This window comes from Cetorhinus maximus, chromosome 21, assembly GCF_964194155.1.
Source record: "Cetorhinus maximus chromosome 21, sCetMax3.hap1.1, whole genome shotgun sequence".
Lineage (NCBI taxonomy): Eukaryota > Metazoa > Chordata > Chondrichthyes > Lamniformes > Cetorhinidae > Cetorhinus > Cetorhinus maximus.
This window is the reverse complement of record NC_135899.1, coordinates 67,289,968-67,314,953: the sequence shown is the minus strand read 5'-3', so window position 1 is coordinate 67,314,953 and position 24,986 is coordinate 67,289,968. Positions and strand designations below refer to the sequence as shown.

Below are 24,986 nucleotides of genomic sequence, written 5' to 3'. Positions count from 1 at the left end.
ACAATATATTTTCTTTCAAAAATACTTAACTTCATTGGTTTATTCCATTAATGTAGTTACTAATGAAATCTCATCTCTCCTCAGTATCAGCTTAATACACAAAGGAATATTTGGAATGATTTTAATCCACAAAATTAAACCAACAATTTCCAACGACTCTTGGTTAAATATGCTTTTAAAATGGTTAAACTGAAATTTACACATCATTTTTCTTTATTAAAATGAGTGGAATTCATTTTGTATGAGGATATTTTTTGTACCTCATGTTATTGAGATGTTGGGTACTTCCCTGCCCCCCACTTTATGATCGCAAAATCTCAATAAATTAATTCTATTTTGCGGCTTAAGTTGATTCATTTATTGTTATTTTTAATATAGCTGTATTAATATTATGTAATATGTAAAATGAATACCTCTTATAAACCAATGGAAAAATGGTTGCACAAGCTTTCCGAATCTTACAAGTTCCTCCTTGCTGGATTTTACTATTTTCTTCATTGCTCTTATAAAAACTATTAGCCTTGAGCATTGATCATTAATTTTGCCAGTCCTATGTGGCACTATCTTTGAGTTATCTTAACAATAATCCAAAAAAAAGTAATTAAGTAAAATAATTCATAGCATAACTAAGAGTTTAAGGGAATTTGCACAAAATACAGCTCTTTAATTAAACATATGGGAATGGATTAATAGTTCTACAAGAACATAAATGTTTCACAAAAGTATGTATCGTGTGAGATGAATGGAGATCATAAATATCTTCTAAAAATGGTTAGCACCATAATTAATATTTGTTAACCGGTTGGAAAGTAGTAGATAATATTTGTCAAAGCAGTGCTTATCATTGGGTGGAATTTAAAGGTTCCATCGGAGCAGAGGTGGGGCCATAAAATGCGGCAAGCCGTTCAAAAGTCCATTGACTTCAGCCGGACCATAAAATCCCCCCAGCGTAAAATTCCACCCCATGAATATGGCATTCTAATGAAATACATATGATATTAATGCCAATGTTTATTGAACATATGAGATAGAATTTAGCTTCTGGTACAATTGTGATTCCAGTGCAAATTCTGTCCCAAAATGCGCCCATTTTGAAAAGTGTTTTGTTCCTCCAAATTTCCACCTACATTTATTTGCATATCACTGAATATAAAACCTGCCATGAACCAACGCAAACCAGCTTTGTTTTTTTAAAATTCACAGAATGACAGATTTATTGCAGCGCAGAAGGAGGCCATGCAGCTCGTCGTGTCTGCACAGCTGTCCAAATGGGCATTATGACTTAGTGCCATTCTCCTGCCTTTTCCCCTTGCTTCTATTCAAATAATCACCTAATACCCTCTTGAGTGCCTCGATTAATTTTGTTGATATATTTCAGAATGGTAGCTTGCTATAGTTTGATTAATACAGCTGAAATATGTTCATGAAAAAACATAAAAGCATAAGCATTTTAAATGACAGTGTCAATCCATCACCTGCCCGATTTTAAATCACTGAAAATGATTCTTAAAAGATATGCAAAAGTATAGTTTAGTTTGGGGTACGGAGTCAGTTCTTTATTGAAATTTAAAAATTGACATTCGAAACCTTTTAAAATGTGCCTATTAGTGGTCTTGGACCCAAAAGATCCAGCTTAATATTTGGGCCATTTTCAAAGGCCTGCAAATGAGAGCCATTAGCCAAAATTTCCAGTGCTGATTAATTCACCCGGCCAGGCTTGTAGGTGGGGCCTGCATATCGCATGATATTTTTAAAACTAGTGCAAAAAGGTCACAGAAACCTGAATTGCAGTAAATACAATTTGCACTTAAAATTCTGCGATCTTTTGTGCTGATTACACAAACTTCAGGTGGATTGCGTCGATAAAAACAACGCAGTCAAGCAGAAACTCCAGACCATAATGTGGTATTGATATCATAGTAGGAATCAAACTAGTCAAAATATGTTCTAATAGATTTGTTGTGTTTGAAGAACATAAGGCTCTAAATAAAGTCAGGTATTTTCCTTGTTACCAGAAATATTCACTTAACAGGAATTTGCATTTAGATATGAATTTCAACATCCTGTACCAGTATTTCTACTATACTTTTGATTGCAATTGCATTTTTTTAGAAATAAACTATGTGTATCATTTTAAATCAAACTAGTATGTGTAAGTGGGAGAGCAGTAAGCACCTGGGAAGCTGCTTCAAAGGCAATTGTGTTAGTACAGCTGTAAACATAACAAGACATGTGTCATCTATGTTTAGTAAATATGAGCTTTCATTTAAAGTTGTCAGGAATCAATGCAATGATTGTAGATTTGCACAAAAGGCTTTTTTTGTTCAGCAATCCCTTAACACAATATTGGATAGTCCCTTAAGTGGAGCTGACAGTACCATGTGAGCATAACAAATGAACATTGCTTTGGAAGTTGTTATCCTAAGCAGTTAGAGAGTATTATTTATATGTACAGGAAATTTACCTCAAAAGATTTGATTTTCCTGGTTGTTACAGTGACTACTCTTTATCAGAATAATATTTTAGAGTTCACAACAGCTTTTCCAGACCTTCTCTTCTACATTGATGGAGTGCCTGCAATAATGACAGTTGCTCAGTAAGCACTTTATCACCTGGGAAGAGGCCACTGGGATCAGCCAAGCTCGCCAGGGTCCTGTGGAATAGGTACATCTAATCAAAGTTTCCATCATTCCTGTGGACCAGACATGCTGTGACTGATGAGGGGACAAGTTGCTGATGGCGTGACATTAATTTTATCTTACAGCTGAGATACTCTAGTTCGACTGAAGTTTATTCAAACAATAAAAAAGAAACAGGAGAAGTTAATTTCACACTGAAAGTTACCATTGCTTCTGAAAGTTGCAGTGCACAAATATGTACTCAGTGCAGGTGAAACCAGGTTCAGTAATGTGATTTATCTAAGATTATTTTCAGCACCTAATGCAATAGTTCTGCATGGGGCTAAATATCAGCAAAAAGATTTAATGCAGGTGAATAATTAACAAAGGACTGCTTGTACCCATAGTCATAATCAAAGCCAATTCAAATAAATTCAGACTAACTATTAACCTCCTTCTGATTTCCCGTGTATATATTAACTTGCTGATGAGAGATTGGAGGCAGGAGTTGAAATTTTCTACTTCAGCCTGTCTGTTGAAATGACATAAATCCAGAAACTAGTAACAAAAGTTGGTTAAGAGTCCTACTCCACCAGCAATATGCCAGCTTTGAACCACAGGGTAGTTTCTTTGGTTTGTGGATTAGCAGCACAGGAAGCACTTGTCGCAAACTAATGGGGCAATTCATTGAAATATTCACTTCGAGGTGGAATTGTGCTTCACAATGTTTCCCAACATTCAAATTTGCAGAAAGTCACTTCTAAAAGCTCTGCGGATGGAAAAAGTGCCCCGTGTTAAGGTCAGTTATGTTCGTAGGTAATTTAAAGGCCACAGGTAACTTGGGGCTGTAATATTTAAGTCATTTTTTTGCCACTTTTGATTTTTTGTTTTTTGCTGCTGGACCTTCATGGCAATTGTTCAATTTTATTTCACCTCTGTAATTCCCAGTGGGAACACAACTATCACATGTGTTTGAAAGAAGAACAGAAGGTCTTCAGAGGAATGCAAGGCAAGTCAACTGCAATAAGTTTGTTCCGTACCCACTCATTGGTACGAATCACCCTGCTCCGCAGACAGAAGTCACCAGACCTCAGTTCAGCAGATGGCTAGTACATAGAGAAGCTCCCCTTCCCAAAGGAGGCTGGCACAGTGGGTCCTATGGTGCTACCAAGATATGTGAATGTATGACTAACTATAATTTTGATACTTCCTCACAAGCACCCTGACCACAGTATGTCATGCTTTCAGTGGGGGATGCATAAAATAAGGCATGCTAAGGTGAATCAACAGGCAGCAAAGCTGACTGGCTTCATCCACCAAGATGCTACCAACATAATTGGCTGGGCCAGCATTTATTGCCCATCCCTAATTGCCCTTGAAAAGGTGGTGGTAAGCTGCCTTCTTAACTGCTGCAGTCCCTGTGGTGTAGGTACAATCACAGTGCTGTTAGGGAGGGAGTTCCAGGATTTTGACCCAGCGACAGTGAAGGAACGGCAATATAGTTCCAAATCAGGATGGTGAGTGGCTTGGAGGAGAACTTCCAGGTGGTGGTGTTCACGTGTATCTGCTTCCCTTGTCCTTCTAGCTGGTAGTGGTTGTGGGTTTAGCAGGTGCTGCCTAAGGAGCCTTGGTGAGTTTCTGCAGTGTAATTTGTAGATGGTACACAATGCTACCACTGTTCATCGGTGGTGGATGAAGTGAATGTTTGTGGAAGGGGTGCCAATCAAGCAGGCTGCTTTGTCCTGGATGGTGTCAAACATCTTGGCCTGAATTTTACCTTTGGTGGGTGCGCGCGATTGGTGGGCCTGGGAACGGTCAGGAAACAGACCGTCGACTGCAATCGGCCCCCGACCGCGATTTCACACTTGCTGGCCAATTAACGGCCAGCCAGCATGAAACACACGCTGAAAAGCTCAGCGCTACCGGGGGGGGTGGGGGGGGGGGTGGGAAGAGGGCGGGCAATGGTGTTTCCGCGGGCACGGGTGAGCGCCGTGAGAAAGCTCCCTGAAGGCAGACAGCGACGTCAGGGAGCTGCAGACTTGAAAAATGCTCAAATAAAGGTTTTAAAAGCTGCAAAAAAATGTTCATGCATCACAACCAATCACCTGAAAATTTTGCTGATAAAAATGCTGCAACTGATATTTATTTTTATTTTATTTCATAACAGAAATTTCATCCCGCCCTTGGATGAGGTTTGATGGAAAAATGCAAAGGCCACCTGGCCGGCTCACCCATCCGCCAAGTGTAAGGTTGGACAGGCTACGAAAAGTTGGAGACAATTGTGCCGTTAATGGGCTTAATTGCCCTTTTAATTGTCAGCAGGTGGGCTTCCGAATTTTGCGTGCGCCTGCCAAGCAAAATATTGCTTCTCGTGCGATTTTACACCCAATCAGGTTGGGCATGCGCCCAACCACGGAATGTAAAATTCAGCTCATTGAGTGTTGTAGGAGCTGCACTCTCCAGGCAAGTGGAGTTTTCCATCACACTCCTGACTTGTGCCTTGTAGATGGTGGACAGACTTTGGGGAGTCAGAAGGTGAGTTACAACAGGATTCCTACCCTCTGATCTGCTCTTGTAGCCATAGTATTTATATGGCTAGTCCAGTTTCGTTTCTGGTCAATGGTAACCCCCAGGATGTTGATAGTGGGGGTTTCAGCGATGGTAATGCCATTGAATGTCAAGGAGCAATGGTTAGATTCTCTCTTGTTGGAGATGGTTATTGCTTGGCACTTGTGTGGTGTGAATGTTACTTGCCGCTTGTCAGCCCAAGCCTGGATATTGCCCAGGTCTTGCTGCATTTGGCCATGGCCTGCTTCAGTATCTGAGGAGTTGTGAATAGTGCTGAACACTGTGCAATAATGGGTGACAATTTGTCTTCACAGGGTCTGAGTCAAAAAACAGCCAGATGGAGTGCTGCGTCATTTGCTGCAAGAGCACCTTCAGTTGATATGTAGTGACACAGTAATTGTCAGCTGTAGCATGAAAGTTGGCTCTGTCTCCTTACAGGTCTACTGTAATGCTGATCAATTGGGATGGTCCTTGGAATGACACAGAGGTCTACCCTCTTCACAAGTGCCTTTTGCAGCACCACATCCACCTCCAGGACCTTTAACCAGGGCCAAGTGGCAGTTTATCCTGTTAGCTGCCTGTAAACTTGTCCTGCACCTTGGGTTTAAATTTACTTCCATTTTGCCAGTCACTCATCAGTCATCTGTCCCTTCAGCTTTGCCATAATTATTAAGGTGCCTTGTGAGCTTTTCCAAAGGTGGCTGGAATTTCCGTAACCTTAATTTAACACTCCTCTTTAATTGTTTCCTTCTCTTTAGATTTCACTTAAATGCAATTTTTCATTCCCATTTATTGCGTGCTCCCTGCATCTGTCAACATCTACAGCTGATGCTATGAAAACATCAGTAAATTAGGTGAACACTTTTAATTGAGTCTTTCTAAAGCTATATTTAGGCCTAGGTTGTATTCACTTTGGAAAACCTAGGCTAAAGTGTTAAACTTATCGGCAACCGTCTCCCTGTCAACACCCCATTAATCTTTCCTTTGGAAATCTTTTATACAATATACAGATATTTTCCCTGTTTTAAATGCTTTTGTTTCCTCTCTTCTCAATAATATGCTGCCATCATCCCTTCCCCTAAGAGAGTTGACTCCTTAGTGCAGTACAGATTCATAGCAATCACACATTCTCCCATACTTCAAAGTGGCCATTACTCACTTAATGAGCCTTAATAGTGAGTTTTGGAAGGCTATTGCGGGGAATGTCATGGTCAAACCTATTCCTGACCTCACCCAACAGCCACGTTGTGCTTTCGGCAGGGGTCTCTGGTTTAGGAATCAGATGTAGAATCCCTGACCAATTTTCTTCTTCTAATTGAGGGACACTACAGCCAATTATAACTCCCTATCATTGCCTTGACTGAGATTAGCTACACCAGGGCCTACATTTGACTTTTTATGAATGAGAAATACATGACAATTTCCACACTTGGGCATAGTAATTAGCTATGTTATAGTTATATTATATTATTATTTATTATATTATATTATATTATATTATATTTTTAATATATATATATAATATAATAATATATATTATATAATATATTATATATTATACTATGTTATAGTCTAAGTTATTTTTTAGAAGCGGATTATTAAATGGTTCACAGTAACCAATAGCAACTTTTATTTGTTAATATTTTTGTTTTAATATAATGGGAAAAAGAAGAAGAAAGACTAGTTTTCTGTATTTGACATTTTTTATAGCAGACTCTAATTGTCCAAGTATGATGCACACTTTTCTACCAAAGAAATTAAAAAGTGGGGGCTGCACGTTATACCTGGAAATTAAAATGTATCTAAAATCTAATAACTTCCTAAATGTCATGCCCTGAAATGCAGAACACATTACACTTGAAGATTTATAGTAAATATTTGTGGATGTTTTGGACATTTTCTCAGACAATCCAGGATGGTGCTCTACAGAAATTGTTTCATGTTTGTATGCTCATGTTTGTGTGTTTCTCTGTTTGTGCTTTGTCCAAACAAAGCTTGTAAGCATTTCTGCCACTTCCCATTGCTGTATGTGGTCTAGCTAGAGGCCTGAAATTTATCAGATAATACCAGAATAGAGTTCACTTTGGTTTTCTTACTCTTCTTGGCAATGAATTGTAAGTGGCACCCATGTGGTATTTGTGGCACCCATGGCATTCCAAAGTATAGAATTCACTTCCAACAGCACACAGCATTCACATGAGTCTTGAGAGATACCACTGAAGGTAGTGCAAAACATAGAGCTCCAATAGGCCTGCATTGCAACTGGCAACAAGCCACAAGGAAAAAGAGAAAAAGAGAGTCTGATCTGAAAGGTAGCTGAGTCAAAAATCCTATTTCAGAAAATTCCGCACTGGTTGTGTCTCTTTACCATCAGTTCCTTATTCAGGTTCAGTGAATAATTTTCAGAGAGCAATACATTAAACTAAATCGTACATTTGCAGATGCAGTAATATCAGTTCAGCTGGATTTCTGACTGACAAGCAAAATAGATTGGTCAGAGTTAAAGTTGTTGAATTATAGTATGTTTTGTTTTTTTGGTGTGTTCATTACAGATAAATTTCAGCCTGACAAGCTTTATTTATTACCAGGTGCAGACATCATTTTTTGAAGAGTGAAAATCTTGCTGTGCATTTGAGTATAGCCTCAGCTCTACTGATCTCAATAGGTTAACAATCTATGTCTGTTTTTCTCAAATAAAACACTGTTTGTAATGATCTGGTTGGGCAAAGGTGACATTTTGATGCAATTTCATACAAATTTCTATTAAGTGATTTTTCCACGTTGTTAAAGTAGATTATAATTGCCAGATTATTTTCATTTGATGGAAGGCCTTGATCATCAGTATGTATAAAATTAACGTAAAGAATAAATGCCATTTTCTTGGTCCAGCTTCATCAGTGGTTTTGGTTTTGTTGCTTTAAGGTTCCCGGAGGGACAAGTAAAAAGAATATTTAACATTTACAAGATGTAGAAATGCAAATAGAGGTGAATGGCTTTCAATTTTCATTTTGCTTCAATTAAACCATAATCTTTTACTATACTACACAATTACCAATTTCTTGTTGTATGATTTTGTCTGATAAATGAAAGACATTCTGTGCCAGGTTCTCCTCTGAATATTTGATTTAAATTGCTCTTTTGTATTCTTTCATTGGACGTGGACATCGCTGGCTAGGCCAGCATTTTTATTGCCCATCCCTAATTGCCCTTGAAAAGGTGGTGGTGAGCCGTTGTCTTGAACTGCTTCCATCCATGTGGTGTAGGCGTACACCCACAGTGCTGTTAGGGAGGAAGTTCCAGGATTTTAACCCAGTGACAGTGAAGGAAGAGCTCTATACATCCAAATCAGGATGGTGTGTAGTTTGGAGGGGAACTTGCAGGTGGTGGTGTTACCATTACTAACTTCAGGAAAAAGTAGTTAAGGATTTTTCTTTCATTGGTATTATTTTTCTGAGTCTTGCTCTCTTCCTAAAATGAGCAGAAGGAAAATAGTAATTTTTAAAAACTCTTACTAAGTATTGTGAAGAGCTTGTTAAAGGTCTCACCTGAAAAATATCCACAGAGAAGAGATGTAAATGAAAAGTGAATCCTGAACTCACATTAAGGATTGATGTGAGTGAAAGGAAATAGTGGCAAGATTTCAAGTACTTATTAAATAATTATTTAAATGGCATGGTGCTTCTCAGATAGAACACAAAATGCTACAGCATGTTCAGGTGCATTTTATGAAAATTATATTATATAATCAAAGCAATTTAATGGCAATATTTAATTAAACATGCAAGATAGTTTTATGTTTGGTGTGTTAAAAAGGTTCAATTAAAGTTTTTTTTGAATGAAGTGTAATTGATTCTATTGCAACATTGTATCACCCTAATGATAAATATTATTTAACAATTGATTGGATCCACCAAATGTGTTAGAGTTTCTAAACATTTCAAAGCCTTTATTTCTCGTATAATCTCTGAAAAGCAGCTATAATAATGTGAAGACATGTGAAGCAGTTATCTAACATAACTTTTGAAGTTTTGAGAGGGCAGTATGAATTCAAAATAACAACTTCATAATTGGCAAAGAAAGTATAGGGTTGGCCTTGCAGTGTTCACAATATTTTAGATAGACTATTTTGTGGATTGTTTTTACCTTAGGAGTAAAGAGACTGGAATCATCTTATTAAATTAACCTAGTATTGACTGCCACTATAATTTGAACATTTGGCCTTCACCACTTCTATTGATACTAATATTTCAGTTTCTTTGTATTCTTCATTCAGGTATCTTATATTTTCCATTTCATTTCAGACAAATTACTAGTTATAAAGTCTATTCCAATATTTGAAATGCATTGGATAAATGGATTTATATAATTACTTAACTGTTTTTCAAGTTCAAACCTCCTAATTATAAATTCATATTTTTAACCTGAAGATAACTGCACAGTGAATCCCCATACAAAACCTGCCCGGGACTATTCGCATAGGAATTAGTACATATATACAGCTCTCTTTTTATACAAGGGATTGTAATTCCAATTCACCAATCAATTCAAGAAGGAAAAGGAACAAGAGTAAGAACTGATAGAAGATTGGATTTGACTAGGACTGTGAATATGGTACAGTGCTGCCCCATTTCTTTTCCTTGTGTTTCCTTAGGTTTAAATAAGCATGATCAGTCAAGACTTCTTTGCTTATCGTTGTCTTATTTACCAGTATCCTTTTTTGATGCATCTTTACAATCTATCCCTGACCTACAGATTTGCCTTTTCATGTCAAAATCACTGCTCTTTGATTTTGTTTTTTTTTTGCAATGTGTAACTTACATACTGTTGCCAGCCATTCAATATTGCCTTCCTTACGCAACAAGTGACATGGAGGTGCATTGTCTATTCTCTCACAGCCAGATATCTGCTCCTATTTGCTAATCAGGCATTAATTTATGGGCACTGTACAGAAGTGGCAGCAATGGCCATAAGGACAATACATTGACACTCCCTATGCTCTCTTGCGTGGCACAGCCTTGCGTATTCTGGTCTGAATGAACGCAAGTGACGGGAATGCTTGTGTGAGATCTGTAGTATCTAAATGTAAGGTCTGCACGAAATTTGTTAAATCAGATGTGTAATTGGCCTACTAGAAAGATTAACTTAAGCTCCAGAGCTCTGGACCCCTTCTCCGAAAATCTGGGAAGTCTGGCCCTTTGTGACTGAAATAAACTTACCTACTTCTATCTCAGGATCACCTCCAACTGCAAACACGCTCTGAAGTTAATCTTCGGTAATTGGCCTACTAGAAATTCACACTGAAATGGACTCCGCCACCCATCATTTTTAGCACCATTAAATTGTAGCGATATAAAAGGTATGTGTGATCAAGATGGGAACGTCGAGGAGGTTCTTATTATTTGTGCGAGGCGATTAAATAAAAAAAACACTGTGCACTCCACGATTGATTACTGAATGTATCATTGTTTCTACAATCCAAGTGGCAAACTTGCTTGAGAAGTTTGAAATGAGCATTATTGTAGCAGATTTCCAATCGGGATTTCCTAATGTTCACAATGTCCAGTGTGTGTGTGTGTGTGTGTGTGTTCACCAGTCGCATTCAGCCATCATCCATTTTCGGCACCATTATAGAATAGGAGTCTGAACTTAGCTCTGAGAAATGTCGCCCTCGCCATCACAGCAAAGTTCTCGCAATAACATGCGCACTAAGCATTGGGGCATTTGTGTGTCACAGGGTAACTCCAGAGCTCTGAACCCCTTCTCCGAAAATCTGGGCAGTCTGGCCCTTTGTGACTGAAATAAATTTACCTACTTCTATCTCAGGATCACCTCCAACTGCAAACGCGCTCTGAAGTTAATCTTCGGTCCTCGTGCAATTATTTAAAACATCTCGTAAAGTATAACACAATGCTTTGATTAGTAGTTTTTAAAAAAAAAACGATAATTTAATTAGTATGTCGGAGTAGATTAAGTAGACGGCTGTGAACTTGTGCCTTCCTAAGTTTTATTTTGTAAACCGCACAGGTTGAAATGTTCTCCCGGTTACTGTTTAAAGTAAATGGTTCAGATCATGAGCAAAGATACAGGATCCCGGGTGAGTTACGGCCTGCTGGCATTAATAAGATTTAACTACAAAAATAACCACCGCTCCTGAGAGCTTATCTGCGCTGTATAACATCAGCCAAAGCTTAAAGGGGCATATGAATATTTATTTGAGATTTACTTTGTAACTAAATCACAGTCATTTTCAAATAAGCAAACTTTGTAAAAGAATGATCCTTGTAGTTAGAATAGTCCTTACAATATACCCCCAGATTCTTCGCACGTTATCGTGTATACAGTATCTTTAAACTTTACAGTTACAAACTGCAAATATTGTGATAAAATGTTCAACCTGTTGGCCAGAAACTGTCGTAAAAGAAGCATAAAATGTCACTCAGAAAATCATTTAGCTCCTAAGGGGGTAAAATGAGCTCTTCTAATATATATATTTTATATATTTATCTATATGTTTATTGAGCGAAACTACCCACCGAGAGACAAGTATGAAAAGTAAAGGAATCAATTCTACGGCGAGCCTACTCGGAGCGATAGAAGCAAACAGAGCGGGGGGGAAAAAATTAAAGAGACACTAGGTGAGTGAGCACAGCACAATATTTAAATGATTGCACTGTTCCAGGCTGTTCCCTCAGCCCCGTGTGTAGCTGACGGCTGCCTTGCGCTGTAATAGCCTCAACAGGGGCTAATAGTGAAAATGAGAACTAAACGAGCCCCGGAGAGGGTTAATGAACACCCATCTATCACACCGCTTCCACCCACCCCCGCATTCATCGCTGCCTTTTCACTCTTCCCTGTATTTGCTTCCTTACATTTTGTTTTATTTTGAGAGGATTGACTGTCTTTTCCCGTCTATTCCTGTGGCTGCTTCTTCTATGGTCGACTGTTTATGACTTTCGTTTGATTTACTTCATTTTCATCTCTCGCGCCCACGTCGTGCCCCCACTCTCTCTCTCTCTCTCTATACTTAAGGCTCATGTCACTTGTTGGGGTGTGTTGTTTCCCGGTTGTCTGTCCGCAGCCAGCGAGATCTAACCCCCAAGAAGAACTTAACAAGAGCGTGGTTCATGAGCTGCAGTGTCTACCAAAGCTCGAAGTGGAAAATACAGGGGCCCCAGCGGCATTTTCTCTAAACTTATAATAGTTCAGATTGATAGTTTTGCAATATTCGTTTAATATTTATTTACATGGTTTTGTGCAATGTATTTAAACAGGTGCTCAATGTGTATAAACTTTCGAAATGTACTTTAAAACGTATATGACATATAAGCTAAATAGAACCATATGACACGAGGCAAAACGCTGATGACTCAAGAACCAATCAAAACTCAACGTGGAAAGCATTCAGCCCGTCACTGTAGCAGTTATTCTGTTGTTCAGTAGATTTGACAAGAAAAAGATTGGAGATGATTTAAGTTGGCTGTTGAGCAAATAGTTTAGACAGAAATATTGCAATTGCATTGAGGTTATTTTGCTTTTTTGCTTTTTTGTTATTTTGCAGAATTTTGGCCCAGTGTTTAGGTGCTGCTGAAGTGATGGGATATTATTTGACCGCAGTTTTGGACCGGTGCTCGGATCTTGTTTTCGCACCTGGTGTTTACTTGAACTTCAATTGTGTTATGGGACACTTAAAACAAACGGAGGTGGGGAGGGGGGAAAGAAACTCAAAGATGCGCACGCCATTCTCTCCCAGTTAAATTCACTGTCGATCTGGTTACGTCTGGTACCGAAGTGATTAAGTTGGCAGTTCGGTGCTTGGGATTCGCAGAGACATGAACACTCGGTGTAGTATTGGCTCATACCGCACCTTGAATCGCAATATTGAACTCGTTGCTCTTATTTAAGAATGTAATCATTTTAATACAGGGCCCACAATAAATTACGCTGACTGTATTTTTTTTCACACACAATCCCTATTTAATCATGCACACTACAAACCCGTTACACATTACATGAAGAACAGACGAATTCAATCAACTCTTCACTGCCCCGTGCGTAAGAAACTCACTGAGTATCGGGACATCTTTAGGAAAAACAAATAGATTTAATTTACGCTTTTTAAGCAAAATTGAGGGCAAAAGTTGATTAGATCAGTGTTATCAAATATAACATGTCTGCCTCCTTTTAAAATTAACGTTTTTAGCTAAACCAAGCAAGGTCGGGTATTTATTTTAGCGCCTTTATCACATCTCTCAGGCACGTCTCGTGAGCCTTCACCCAGGAAGTATTAGTTTCGAAGTCTGCTCTGGGGCTAACTATTCCGATTTCGCTCCATAGTAAGGTCACTCATCAGATCTCCCTCCCCCTATTTCCCAAAAAGTCGATTGTATCGACGTTGGTCTACTTTAACACTGTTCACTCTTACTCACAACAGCCCGTCTTATAGCTCTCGCAGCTTTCTCACCAAGTTCCAGTTGTTTAAAATAAATGATAGTGCTGACATTTGTTTTATTTTAAATCGCCAGACTACCCAATGTATCAGAAAGCTTTTGATAATTGTTATATCCTAAGTACAGGCATAGTCCCAGTCTCACTCGCGAATCATCCGAGTTACTTTTTGAAACATATTTGGCTCCTACTATATACTTTTGTGACAGTTTTAGTAAGGATTCAAGAAATCTAGATATCCACAAATGCTTTCCATAACAGGACTGCAAGTAGCTCAAGTATGTTATTGGCGAGTAATTGCCAGCGTAGCCAATCATTTCTGATCAGTCCATAAGTTTGTACAAAAAATAAAACCAACTGGGGCTCTTGGAATGTGATTGATTGCTCATGTATAACAAAGCTTCGTCTGTAGCCGGAATAGTTTTATGTGTCACTCCATTTCCAAACCATAAAAAACATGCTTATTCTTGACCTTTAATATACTTCTGGCTGGGAAAATAGAAACGTTCTTCCACTGATTCCTGTTTACTGGGTATTTTGTGATGTATTCTGCCAAATGTGTTTTGACCAGATCCAGCTTATCACACTGTCATGTCCCTGATGTCACTACATCATAAAATAACCAGTACAGATAACAGTGAGATAGCAAACAGTTAACTAGTTGACATTAAATGGTTGTAAATGGACTTCAGATAATGCATATTTTCAGTAGGTGACTGAATGTGAATTCCTAGGCAGTAGGATAAGCGAATACGTTTTTTTTTGCAGATCAAAACTCCGTTTATAAGAATATATTAATAATATCTTTAAAAAAGCCAAATGCGCGCGCAATTAGTTCCAACATATTACAGCTTGATGAGAGCAGAAGAGGTCGTTTACCTTTTTTAATTACAGACTGGTCCAATATATTCATCCCAGGGCTGCCGTTATCATCCACGGCCTGAAGGGGGGGAGGAGGCAAAAAGAGGATACGATTAGATCGTTTATTTAACAGCCTCAATACAGACACAACAGTCCCTCTCTCAACTACTGACCATGCAGCTCGCTGTAGAATTCACTTGGTTCCTCTGCCTCCGAGTTGATGCTGTTTCAATACATTTTACACTCGGGAGAAGGGCGCACCGAAAGCAGTGAAACCCACAGGTTCCCATCTCTGTCGCTGTCTCCTCTTTACTAGCACTTGCGCCTCACGTTGAAGTTCCCCCTAGAGATTATCCGCCTACATCTTGGTCGCGTCAGTTTCTTTATTAACTTTTTTCCAAGCCCCCAAATATTTTCCAATACCTATGCGCCATGTATTTTTGTTTCTGTGTGTGTGTTTTGCAGAGACCCGAACCGTCTGACAATAAAACAAACTGAAAAAGTTCATGCCAGAGAGGAAAAAAGACGTGCATTCGTATAACGCCTTTCACGAACAGACCCCTTTACACCCATTGAGGTGATTTTTTTTGAAGTGCGGTCACTTTGTAGTGTAGGAAAAAGAGCAACCAATTTGCGAACAGTAAGATCCCACCAACAGCAATGTGATCATGACCAATCTGATTTTTTTGTGTTGTTAAATATTGACCAGAAGACTAGGGTATCTTTCCTGTTCTTCTTTGGAATAGAGCCATGGGATCTTTAATGCCCACCCGAGAGGGCAGGCAGGGCCTCGATTTAACATCTCATCGGAAAGAGGGCATTTGCGACAGTGTAGCACTCCTTCAGTATTGCACTGGAATGTCAGTCTTGATCTTTTTGTGTTCAAGTCCCACTCAACTTTCTATTGGAAAGGCCGCTATCAACTAAGTCAGGGTTGGCACACAGGTGTGTAGTTTCGTTTCAGTGATAAGTTACAGTCAAATGAAACCTTCACAAAACAATTAGGTTCTACGCAGGGATTAAATAGAAGTCTTATTCTACTCTGTCTTATTTTAACTCTGCCTTCCTTTCCACAGATGCTGTCAGGTCTGCTGAGTTTTTCCAGCAATTTTTGTTTTTGTTTCAGATTTCCAGCATCCGCAGTATTTTGCTTTTAGTCTTATTCTACAATTGTTCAACACACGCCGGAAGAATGAGACAAATTCTGGAATGAAAGTTTCAACAAGTCTGATAGAAGCAACCCTGCTATGTCTCCTCGTTTTGGTCCTGGTCTAATTTGGAACTGTCTAATTCTATCCTGTACTTTTTTTTATGGGTTTGGGGAAAATAATTAAAGTACTTTGACAGACCCCATTTTCAATAACACCAGTCAAACGAACAAGTTGCAAAGAAGCACTGTTTCTTTACTTTCTTCCAAAATATGCGGCCGCCAAAAAAAAACGACACTTATTAAGGCTGGGGCTCATAATGAAAAAGCAATTTTCTCTACGGTCAGCCCCGCGTGTGGCGTTATTTGTAAAACATAATCCAGTTTTGTCAATGTAAGTGCTGCAAATGGGAGTGTCATCATTTCACTATCAAATGAATGTAGTTGTTGAAAAGTGGAGGTGTGCATATGTGTACATCTAGCTACATACACAGAAACCTATATTATCAAAATAGGGAAAGGACACGATATTCCGGATAGGCAACGTTAAACCAATGTAAACCGGTGTTGTTGGGAGGGGGTCTTCATTAATTTCCGTGTGTCCTGTCACAGATTTTTTCGTGGATCAAGCCGGTGATTGGTACAGGCGATACCATGGTCCCAAATATTACAACTCGCGAGTTATTGAGGGATGCGGACCCCTGGGTTTCTAGGTTTCTTCTAATGGTTTGTTTCTCGGCTCCTTAAATTCAACAAGGTTTATGATTGTTTTTAAATGCGAGAGGGAAGGGATTCAAGGGCAGGGTCGGATTCAAATTAATTGCTACAGACACTATTCCAATAAAATTGTAAAGAGAGTAATTAGAACGAAATTAACCCCAGGAATTTAAAAAGGAGAACCTGCATTTTTCATTTATACGTAACAATAACCAGTAAATGGCCTGAAAAGTGATCCGCAACTTACTGATTGCCGCGGCAGGACTGAGCATTATTTACATTTAAGGACATGCATTTGAGTTGTACACTTATAAAGCGGAGTTTGATTTAAACTCACACCTGAGCAAACGCTTAATCCGAACAACTGACGTCACTTATCAATTAGAAAGCACATTGCTGGATCAAACTTTGATATATAATGAAGTAAATTGGATCCAATCCGTGACTCTGAACAAGTATAACGTTCCCATGTGTCTATCCATTTACTCTAATTACGTAGCAGGCCGATCCAAGAGTCAAATGTAATTTCATGATTAATTCATCAAAATTAAACTGTACACGCTCATAAACAACGTTTTTAATCTTTTTTTTCTCAGATCCCAATATGGAAAATCTGACCGACAAGATTGCTTGTTACCTCAGAAAAAGGCGAGAGACGGAACTTGTAATGTAAAAAGGAAGAAGTGAACAGAATTAAAATCTGGTGTTTTTTGCACTGTTTGAGATTTCAATCCGCGAGTCCTGAATCGACATGTAACGAACCACACTGGGCTCGTTTATTTGGTGTATCAATGACTGCATCGTTCTGTCCATTGCACTTTAGAAAGCAGTTCTGAACAAAACATATACAGCATTTTCCTTCCCAAACTCACGCAGTTTAATGCAGTATGAAATCCATCGGTATTTAAAAAGCTACAAAGGGCAGTGGGTATCATAGAGGGTTAAAGCAGTTGTCCACACAGTGCCCACATTGAGACATGCAAACAGATTTGTGTTATAAGGCAGCAGAATCAGCTCCATATGTCCTGGTTGTTTATGGTCACTTTGGGATTTAAACTACAACATCTGTGATACGACAATAATCATCATCAACAGGAAATCCTATTTACATCTAAACACGTTGACAGAAGAGATCCGACTGCAGTTTGCTATGCTGGCCTGTAATGAAATAACTAGGCAGACACTATTTGGGGCTATTAGCCTCTCTTTTACAGGAGTAGGGGTGCAAACACGTCACTTTAATGCTTACCGTGGGAAATGATCGCCATTGTGATTGTCGTGCATGTAATTTGGATCATTCTTAGTACTAATGTTAATTATTTTGTTTGGGAGCGCTTATTCCCCGCCACTCCGCAGAAAGAGAATATACTGTAAGGAATTACAAATCTCATGAATTTTGATAGCTATAGGCATGACCAAGTTGGAATGAAAATTGGTGTTTCGTGATAGGGGACACTGATCTGTCCTGGAAACAAGAGTGACCCCAGCTCTTCTTTCAATGTAAGTCCCTTGCCGCATTCATCTACTCCAGTGGCTCCAGGTGCTACATTGCTGCCTACATGTGAAGATCCCAAGTAATTTCACCTCCAGTTTATATGTAACACAAGATGGAATTGAACCCCGAACATTTCGACTAGCCCTCCTTTGCTATTTGCACTGCATTATAAAAGCAGGCATTTCGTGCGTGGGTCTCATGATATAAGACCAAATGTGGACTGAGACTAGATTAATATATAGGCCATTAATGGAGGGAGCCCTTCAGATGATATCTGTATTTTGCCTAGATCAAATATATTTCCTTCTTTGCAATTCTTTTTGTATGCAGAATACAACATGGCGCAGGATGAATTCAAATGTGTTAGATCCTCAACAGACAAGAGGCAAAATATAATGTAGTTTACATTTTTCAGATATAAGTTAATCTACCAATTCTTTTTTTGAAAAATAGAATTTGCGTTTATTATACGTAGACGCTTATCTTGTTACATGCCAATCTAATAAGATAATTAAAAATCAAACTGAACTTCAACTTTTCAAAAAATGCAACTTGTAAGATTAACTTTTATCCCGGAGGTGTACAATAAATTAAATTATGCCTTTTGAGAACGCAGCGCATTTGAATTAATCTTCGAGTATAATTACAGAAGCTAACGAGAATAAATTACACTGTGAATCTAGTCCTTTACTACACAATAAATTCGGGAGAGTTACAATTTGTACTCAGCTAGAAGTTACTGAGGCCCTCAAAGAATTGTGCCAGTTTTCTAGTTCCCAAGAATGAATAAAAATAAGTGATGACACTGTTTCGTATCAAAATAATTCGTTAGATAAGGATAAGGGTATCAGACAGAACTTTTACTCAGGTCGAGTTTGCTGCCCCAAACCTAAGAATAACCGAAAAGCCGATTATATCAGCCGCGCACATGCAATTTGCTTTCCTAATTTTGCATATTGTAATGATTTCAAAACAAGCAAGACACAGTGCATCGATGTAGTTCAGGTTGGTTTGCTAAGTATTCCCGTTAAGCAAACGGCTACCTGGCTGCATCCATTAATGGATATGGTTCTCTTTCCGCTGTTACTTCGGTCTCTATCTGATTTAACTGCCAGTATTATGCACCTATTTTTTTTCCATGTTACACTCTCTAACACACACATTGCGTCTTAGTCATTTCTATGTTTGAAAACAGTGTAAAACAAACTTCAAATATTGATTTCCAACCATCATATTTAGAGGATAAAATCAGAGTCCTTTCCTTTCCGGGGTTTCCCCAGTTATATTGCTGGTGAACTTTAGTGGGAGTGGTATTAGGGACAATGTGATATTAGAGCGACTCTGATATTCGGGGGAATGAGGCATTAGGGGAATGTGATATTGGAGGAATATGATATTGAGAGAATATGACATTAGGTGGACTGCGACATCATGGGGTAATATGGGGGGGTGGGGTGAAACATTTAGGGGGACATTGGGGAATACGATAGTGGAGGAAGATGGCATGGGTGAGATATGACATTATAGGGGTATGATATTAGGGGGCATATGATATGTGACATTATGGGGATATGATATTAGGAGGAATATGTGACAATAGGGAACTGTGACATTAGGCACAATGTGATAATGGGGAGAATGTAACATCAGGGGCGTAATATTGAGAGAATGTGATGTTGGGGAAATGTGGGGGAGGAAATATGACTTTGGCAGAAGTGTGGCATTAGGAGCGGGAGGTGGCATTGAATTGAAGTTCAACAAAATGAAAATGTCGTCCCATGCCGTCTGCAAACATGTCTCTCGGCTTGTACAGGCAGCACCTTTGTGTAGCAAACTAGTAAAAACCAACCAAGTTCCAACATTCCGCAGATTCTTCGCAATTAGCTTTACTTTCCAGGTGCTTGTGGTTTGTGCTGTATCTGTTCTGATAATTTACAAGATGTCCCGGGGTTCTCAAGTTCTTTAAGGACTAATGTTCATAAAGCAGGAAGTCATCAAACTTCCTTTATTACCCAAAATACATTGTATCTGACGAGTTTTACGAAGTGTTCTCACTCCGGTTCTACGTGGCTATATTTTGGTTGCCAGAGGTGGAAAACTTCAATTGGTTACCACCTCGGAAACTGGAGAATATTTAGGATGCTTATTTTAATGCAGTTGTTATTTAAATATTCAGACTAGGGCCTGAACTATGAATCTAAATTCTGATTAAAGCATCATCAATTCGTCATTACATGCTATGCTGGGATCAGGATAATGGTCAGATAGCTGGTAATTTTATAACTCAAACAAGCTCTCAATGTGCCCACATTCTGTGGGAATTTCAGTTTTAAGGAAGGAAAAACAATGAAAACAGTAAGAGCTATTATTATAGCATTCTCAAATAATTATTTATCAGAGTCACGTACTGTGCGCGGGTGACAGTCCGTCTCTCACTTAAACTGACACCTGGATTAGTGGAACCGTGTAAAAGGCTCCCTACGCTTTTAAATCGCGCACCTGGTTGGTAACTTACATTGAAACTCATGCAATGTGAATTGCATACTAATTCACCCTGCGGATATAATACTTCTGGTACCAAACATCCTCAAACTAGGCTAACCGGTGCAGTGATTAAAACTCACTTCTATAAAAGTCCGATTGTTATATAACTATCGGGTTACAGTGACGACAGAACTAATCCTCTCAAGAGAAAATGTCACTTTTTAGGACATATCTCCCACTGGCTAATTCGGCCAACATTCCAACTAACTTAAATGCGATTTTAAATTAAGTGGGAAAGTGTTGATAGGATCCAACCAAAATTTAGATTTGTTGTAAAAAAAATGATATATTTGTATCTCCAATTTATTTTAAACAGACTTTCTGAAATAAATTTGTTCAATCACGCAAAACAGATGAATGTTTATTAATCCCACCCCATTTACTATTAATTAGAATTCCACAGGCTTGATACTTGGTCCATGTTATGGAAAATGCAATATAATTTAGTTAAGTATACCAGGGTTTTGCTGGGAGCGGTGGATTAAGTGGTGTTCGAGCGACAGGGGCGGGGTGAGATTTTCAGTAGCTTTTTCGAAAACGTTAAAAGCAATTAAAAATAAGCGCACGGTTAGATTGCGGGATTTATAATATACACGACGTTCACCGATTCTGAAACTTTTAAAAAGCTCTTTTCGTTTCCTCGGCATCTCTTTGATGTTTATTAGGAGTTACAAAAGCCAAACTCTGGCACTGGGACCGCGAAGTCAAAGAACACTTTACAGTAAGTGACAGAACCAAAAGCCCGCAATTAACAGTGAGCAAATCTATCACCGCAGCGCACAGTTTACAATGGGTAGGAAAGACTGAACAGATCCAGCCAGGGAAAATCCTATTATACCTCACTTTGCACCTGGTTATAAAATGATTACAGAGAATTATTGCATCTATAACCAGGGAAGCGTCGTCGATGCCAGTGGACATGTTTTCCTTTATAGTCACAATCCATGTAAAGCGGCCACTTTAAGGTTGACCCTCGCTCTTTTCATCTAATGACTAAATTGAGTTTTTCGATAGCGGACGAATTCTCTCGGTATTGGTTTTGCCATTGTAAATTTGAATTTTTTATTATTTTTTTTTATTTAGCACAGCGCTAAAGTACGGAGTTAATAAGGCGAACAGTGTTTACAAAGCCTATAATTAGAAAAAGATTTCAGTGGAACAATCCACCGAGACCAGGATTAACAAATCCCGCCAGTGCTGGAGTACAGGGAGCAACCGTACAACACCCAGTGATATGTTCAACTCCAATCGCGCTTTATTTTATTAGGGGCATCTCACCAGCCCCGGGTGAATTCAAGCGAAGAACTCCATGTTAAAACGACCCAGCTTTTATATATAAAAAAAACTGCTTTTTTTTTGTGTGACTACGATTATCTTGAAAGCAAAGACGGAAACCGAATGCTAGAAGTGGTTTTATTTTTAATTGTGGGAATGCCTGCTTCTTTATCAACGAGAGTGAAGGTGCAAAATATTTCCATAACACTGCAATTACCAGATGTTTCAACAACAAAAAAACGATATAACGCGCCATGTGGGGCTGTCCCTTTCGTTTGAGCACCTCGGCACCCCTGCATCCATCGAGAAAGGCAGGTCACAATAATAAACAACGCGGGCTGAAGCTCCGCAGCACGGTTCTCACATTTGCCCCGTCCAAATGAATGTAAATCTGCATAGTATACGCTACGGGAGCTGCTGCAGATTTATCGTCATACCGCTTCCAAACCCAGCCCTGTTCAGTGGAACTTGTCAGATTGGGTTACGATCACCCAGCCACAATTTAAACACAAACCAATAGACCTACAAATCCTTCACACGGACCGAGAGGAAAAAAGAGCCGGACAAAGCGCATAATCCGAAGTGTGACAATAATGAACCGGCTGTATTAATAAACTGTCACTTTCCCTTGGTTTAAGATGTCTCTTTACTTCGCTTTTCTTTCCAAACCAGCTTGTTGTTGTCAGGAGCACTGTATATAGGTCAAAATGATTCATAAGTACAAGGACCCGTCATCATATGTTACATACTCATGGCCTTACCCTTCAGACAGTATCTCAATTATGTAGACTTAAATTGGAAAATATTTATCATTTAACAATGAAATGGATAGATAAATTTACCTTTCGCCAAATCGGATGATTATTTAGAGATCGATTGGAATGTATATTTGCAAAATGAAACTAAAACTCGTAATATGTTCGGATACGGGCAGGGAGCCCTAATTCAAAAAGTAAAGCGAAATGTAGTTGTTTTTCCTCAACATGTTCATATCATAAAAATTGAGAGGAATCGACTGTGTTAAAATAGGTCATCTTATCGCATTGCTGAGTTACGATAAACACGGTTGTCAGCGTTTGCAAACAATACAGGCGCCTTCTCCCGTGCTCATTGAATGACAACGCAGTGATACCGGGGGCGAGCACATAACCGGGCAATTCACTGTAAACTGAGCAAGTATGTGTGCTCCAATTTATTTATTTATTTATCTATTTTAGTTTATTTGTACAAACTGTCGCGTGTAACAGTGTCAGGAATAACTTATAAGTTTAATTTTCTAATATTTCTCAGGGCCGTTTTTTTTCCCCCAAACTATTAAATTCTCCTGAAAGAATTGCTTCCTTTCCTGGTATGTGTATATATATATAATTAATATACAGTCTTAACTATATTGAACTCCGTACCTGCACATCGTCCAGTCCGTGGTGGTTGAGGGCATGGAGAGCGAGCGTGTCCACCAGTCCATGGTTAGAGTCGAGGCCGTGGCCGGAGTGCAGCAGCACATCAGGCCGCCGGATCCCGTGGTAATCCCGGCGGTGGTCGAGGCTTGACAACTGGGACAGACCTCGGGGTTGGTGCAGGATGCCCTGCTCAGCCACCACCTCCTGGCGCTGCCTCTGTTGCCACGGGTGCTGCTGGGGCTGGTGCAGGGGGCTGGCCAGGGAGTAAGGGTCGTTGACGTGAGCGTACGGCTCCTGGCTCTGGGGGTAGGGCAGGGGCTGGTAGGGCGGCGGGAAATAAGGCGGCTGGAAGTCCGAGGAAGGGGTGTGCGAGAGCGGCGGGGCCGTGGAGTAGGGAGCCTGGCTCATGGAGCCGAGCTGGGCGAGGCGGGCACTGTGGCTCCCGTTCATTCCATCGTGCCGATCCTGGAAAAGACAATCAAGGAAGGCGGTTATAGGAGCGAAAACTCTACCATACACACAGCGAGTGAGACAAAACAACAATCATTCGCTTCCCATTTTATTATCTGACTTCACTTTATACATGTATATATATATATATAATTGATCCTTCATTGTTAAAAAAAAACTTTATTTATTCTTGGTTGTTTCTTGCTTTCTAGTTCCCTGTGCCATCATTTTAATTTTATTTTTCTGCCTGACTTCTGCCTCGATCTAAAACTGTATTCCACCCATTCCCCCCCCCCCCCGCCACCCCAACCCCTGTCCCACCACCATAAGTTGCTGTGAGCAAATATATCGACTACATATCTGGAAATAAAACCAAATCCCCCCAGCCCAGGGGAGCAAATACACCCCCACCCCCTGCACACAAACACGCGCGCACACACACACACACACTTCCCGGTTTTGGTTTTTTCCTTGTGTGTGTCAATATACTAAAGTTTTCTCATGTGCGAGTTTCAGTTCATCGCTCCATTGTGAAATCGAAAAGTTGGCTAAAATAACGAAAGCGATGAAAAGCAATGCAAGCCAGGTGAACCATCTTACCAAATAAATATTATTTGGTAAGAAAATCCTCATCTTTCCCACACGATTCCATTAATTTAGTTTCAATTCCATCTAAACGGCCCGTTTCCCCCTCTCTGCCGTACTCACCATTGCAGCATATGTGTGTACCAACATCTGTGCGATCTAGGGGACACCAAATCCCAAACAATCCCAGTTTCTTGTTTCTATTTTTGTTTCGATCGGGACAAACTCCACAGAATTAGGAGAAAACGAGCCCAAAATCCATAAAGATCCGTGTGTCGGGGATGTGTTTGGACGAGGAAGCCAAAGTAAAGGAGTTTGAGGCTAGGATCGGGTCCGAGTTTCTCTCTCTCTCTCTCCGTGTGTCTCTCTCACTGAGTCGCGGGTTTTCTCTGCTATTAAATATCAGCAAATCTTTAATCAGCCGAGCGTGAACGAGCGCTGCGCGTTCCCGACGCTCGGCTCCGGGGACGCGCACTTCCTGTGTCAAATTGGACAACTCTTGATCTGGGAGGGAAAGTAAATAGCGAAGGGACCAAAACGAGACATTTACAAAGAAAAGCCAGAGACAATATAACACGTTTTGCACATTTATTTTATTAAAACTTGTCTGTTCGCTCTCTCTGCCCATCAGCAACTCCACAGCTTCTCACATGCCGGACACAAAGTGACTGGAGCTGGGGAGCAAATCGTCCAAAGCCCAAGGACAGTGGGCAAAAAGAAACAACACAGCCGAAAAGCAGATTAATCGTTGACATTTTACAGAAAATAAATGCTCTTTAAAAAATGCCTTTGTATTTAGAAAAACACAAAACGACACAAACTTCTGTTCGGACTTCTGCTCCAACCTTGCATGAAGACAACTTGCTAAAAGTTTGAGAGAA

At 39.5% G+C, this 24,986-nt stretch overlaps 1 protein-coding gene across 1 annotated transcript in view; it reads right to left on the bottom strand.

Annotated features, from left to right (window-relative positions):
* tfap2e (transcription factor AP-2 epsilon) overlaps positions 1 to 24,475 on the bottom strand; it is an 80,863-nt gene extending 56,388 nt beyond the window's left edge. The window contains exons 1-3 of the mRNA XM_078567068.1: positions 24,229 to 24,475; positions 23,074 to 23,535; positions 14,511 to 14,571 (exon numbers count right to left, since the gene is read on the bottom strand). Of these exons, the coding sequence (XP_078423194.1) occupies positions 14,511 to 14,571; positions 23,074 to 23,535; positions 24,229 to 24,255 (550 nt within the window). The 5' untranslated portion in view covers positions 24,256 to 24,475. The remainder of the gene's footprint in view (positions 1 to 14,510; positions 14,572 to 23,073; positions 23,536 to 24,228) is intronic.
* Positions 24,476 to 24,986: the final 511 nt, after the last annotated feature.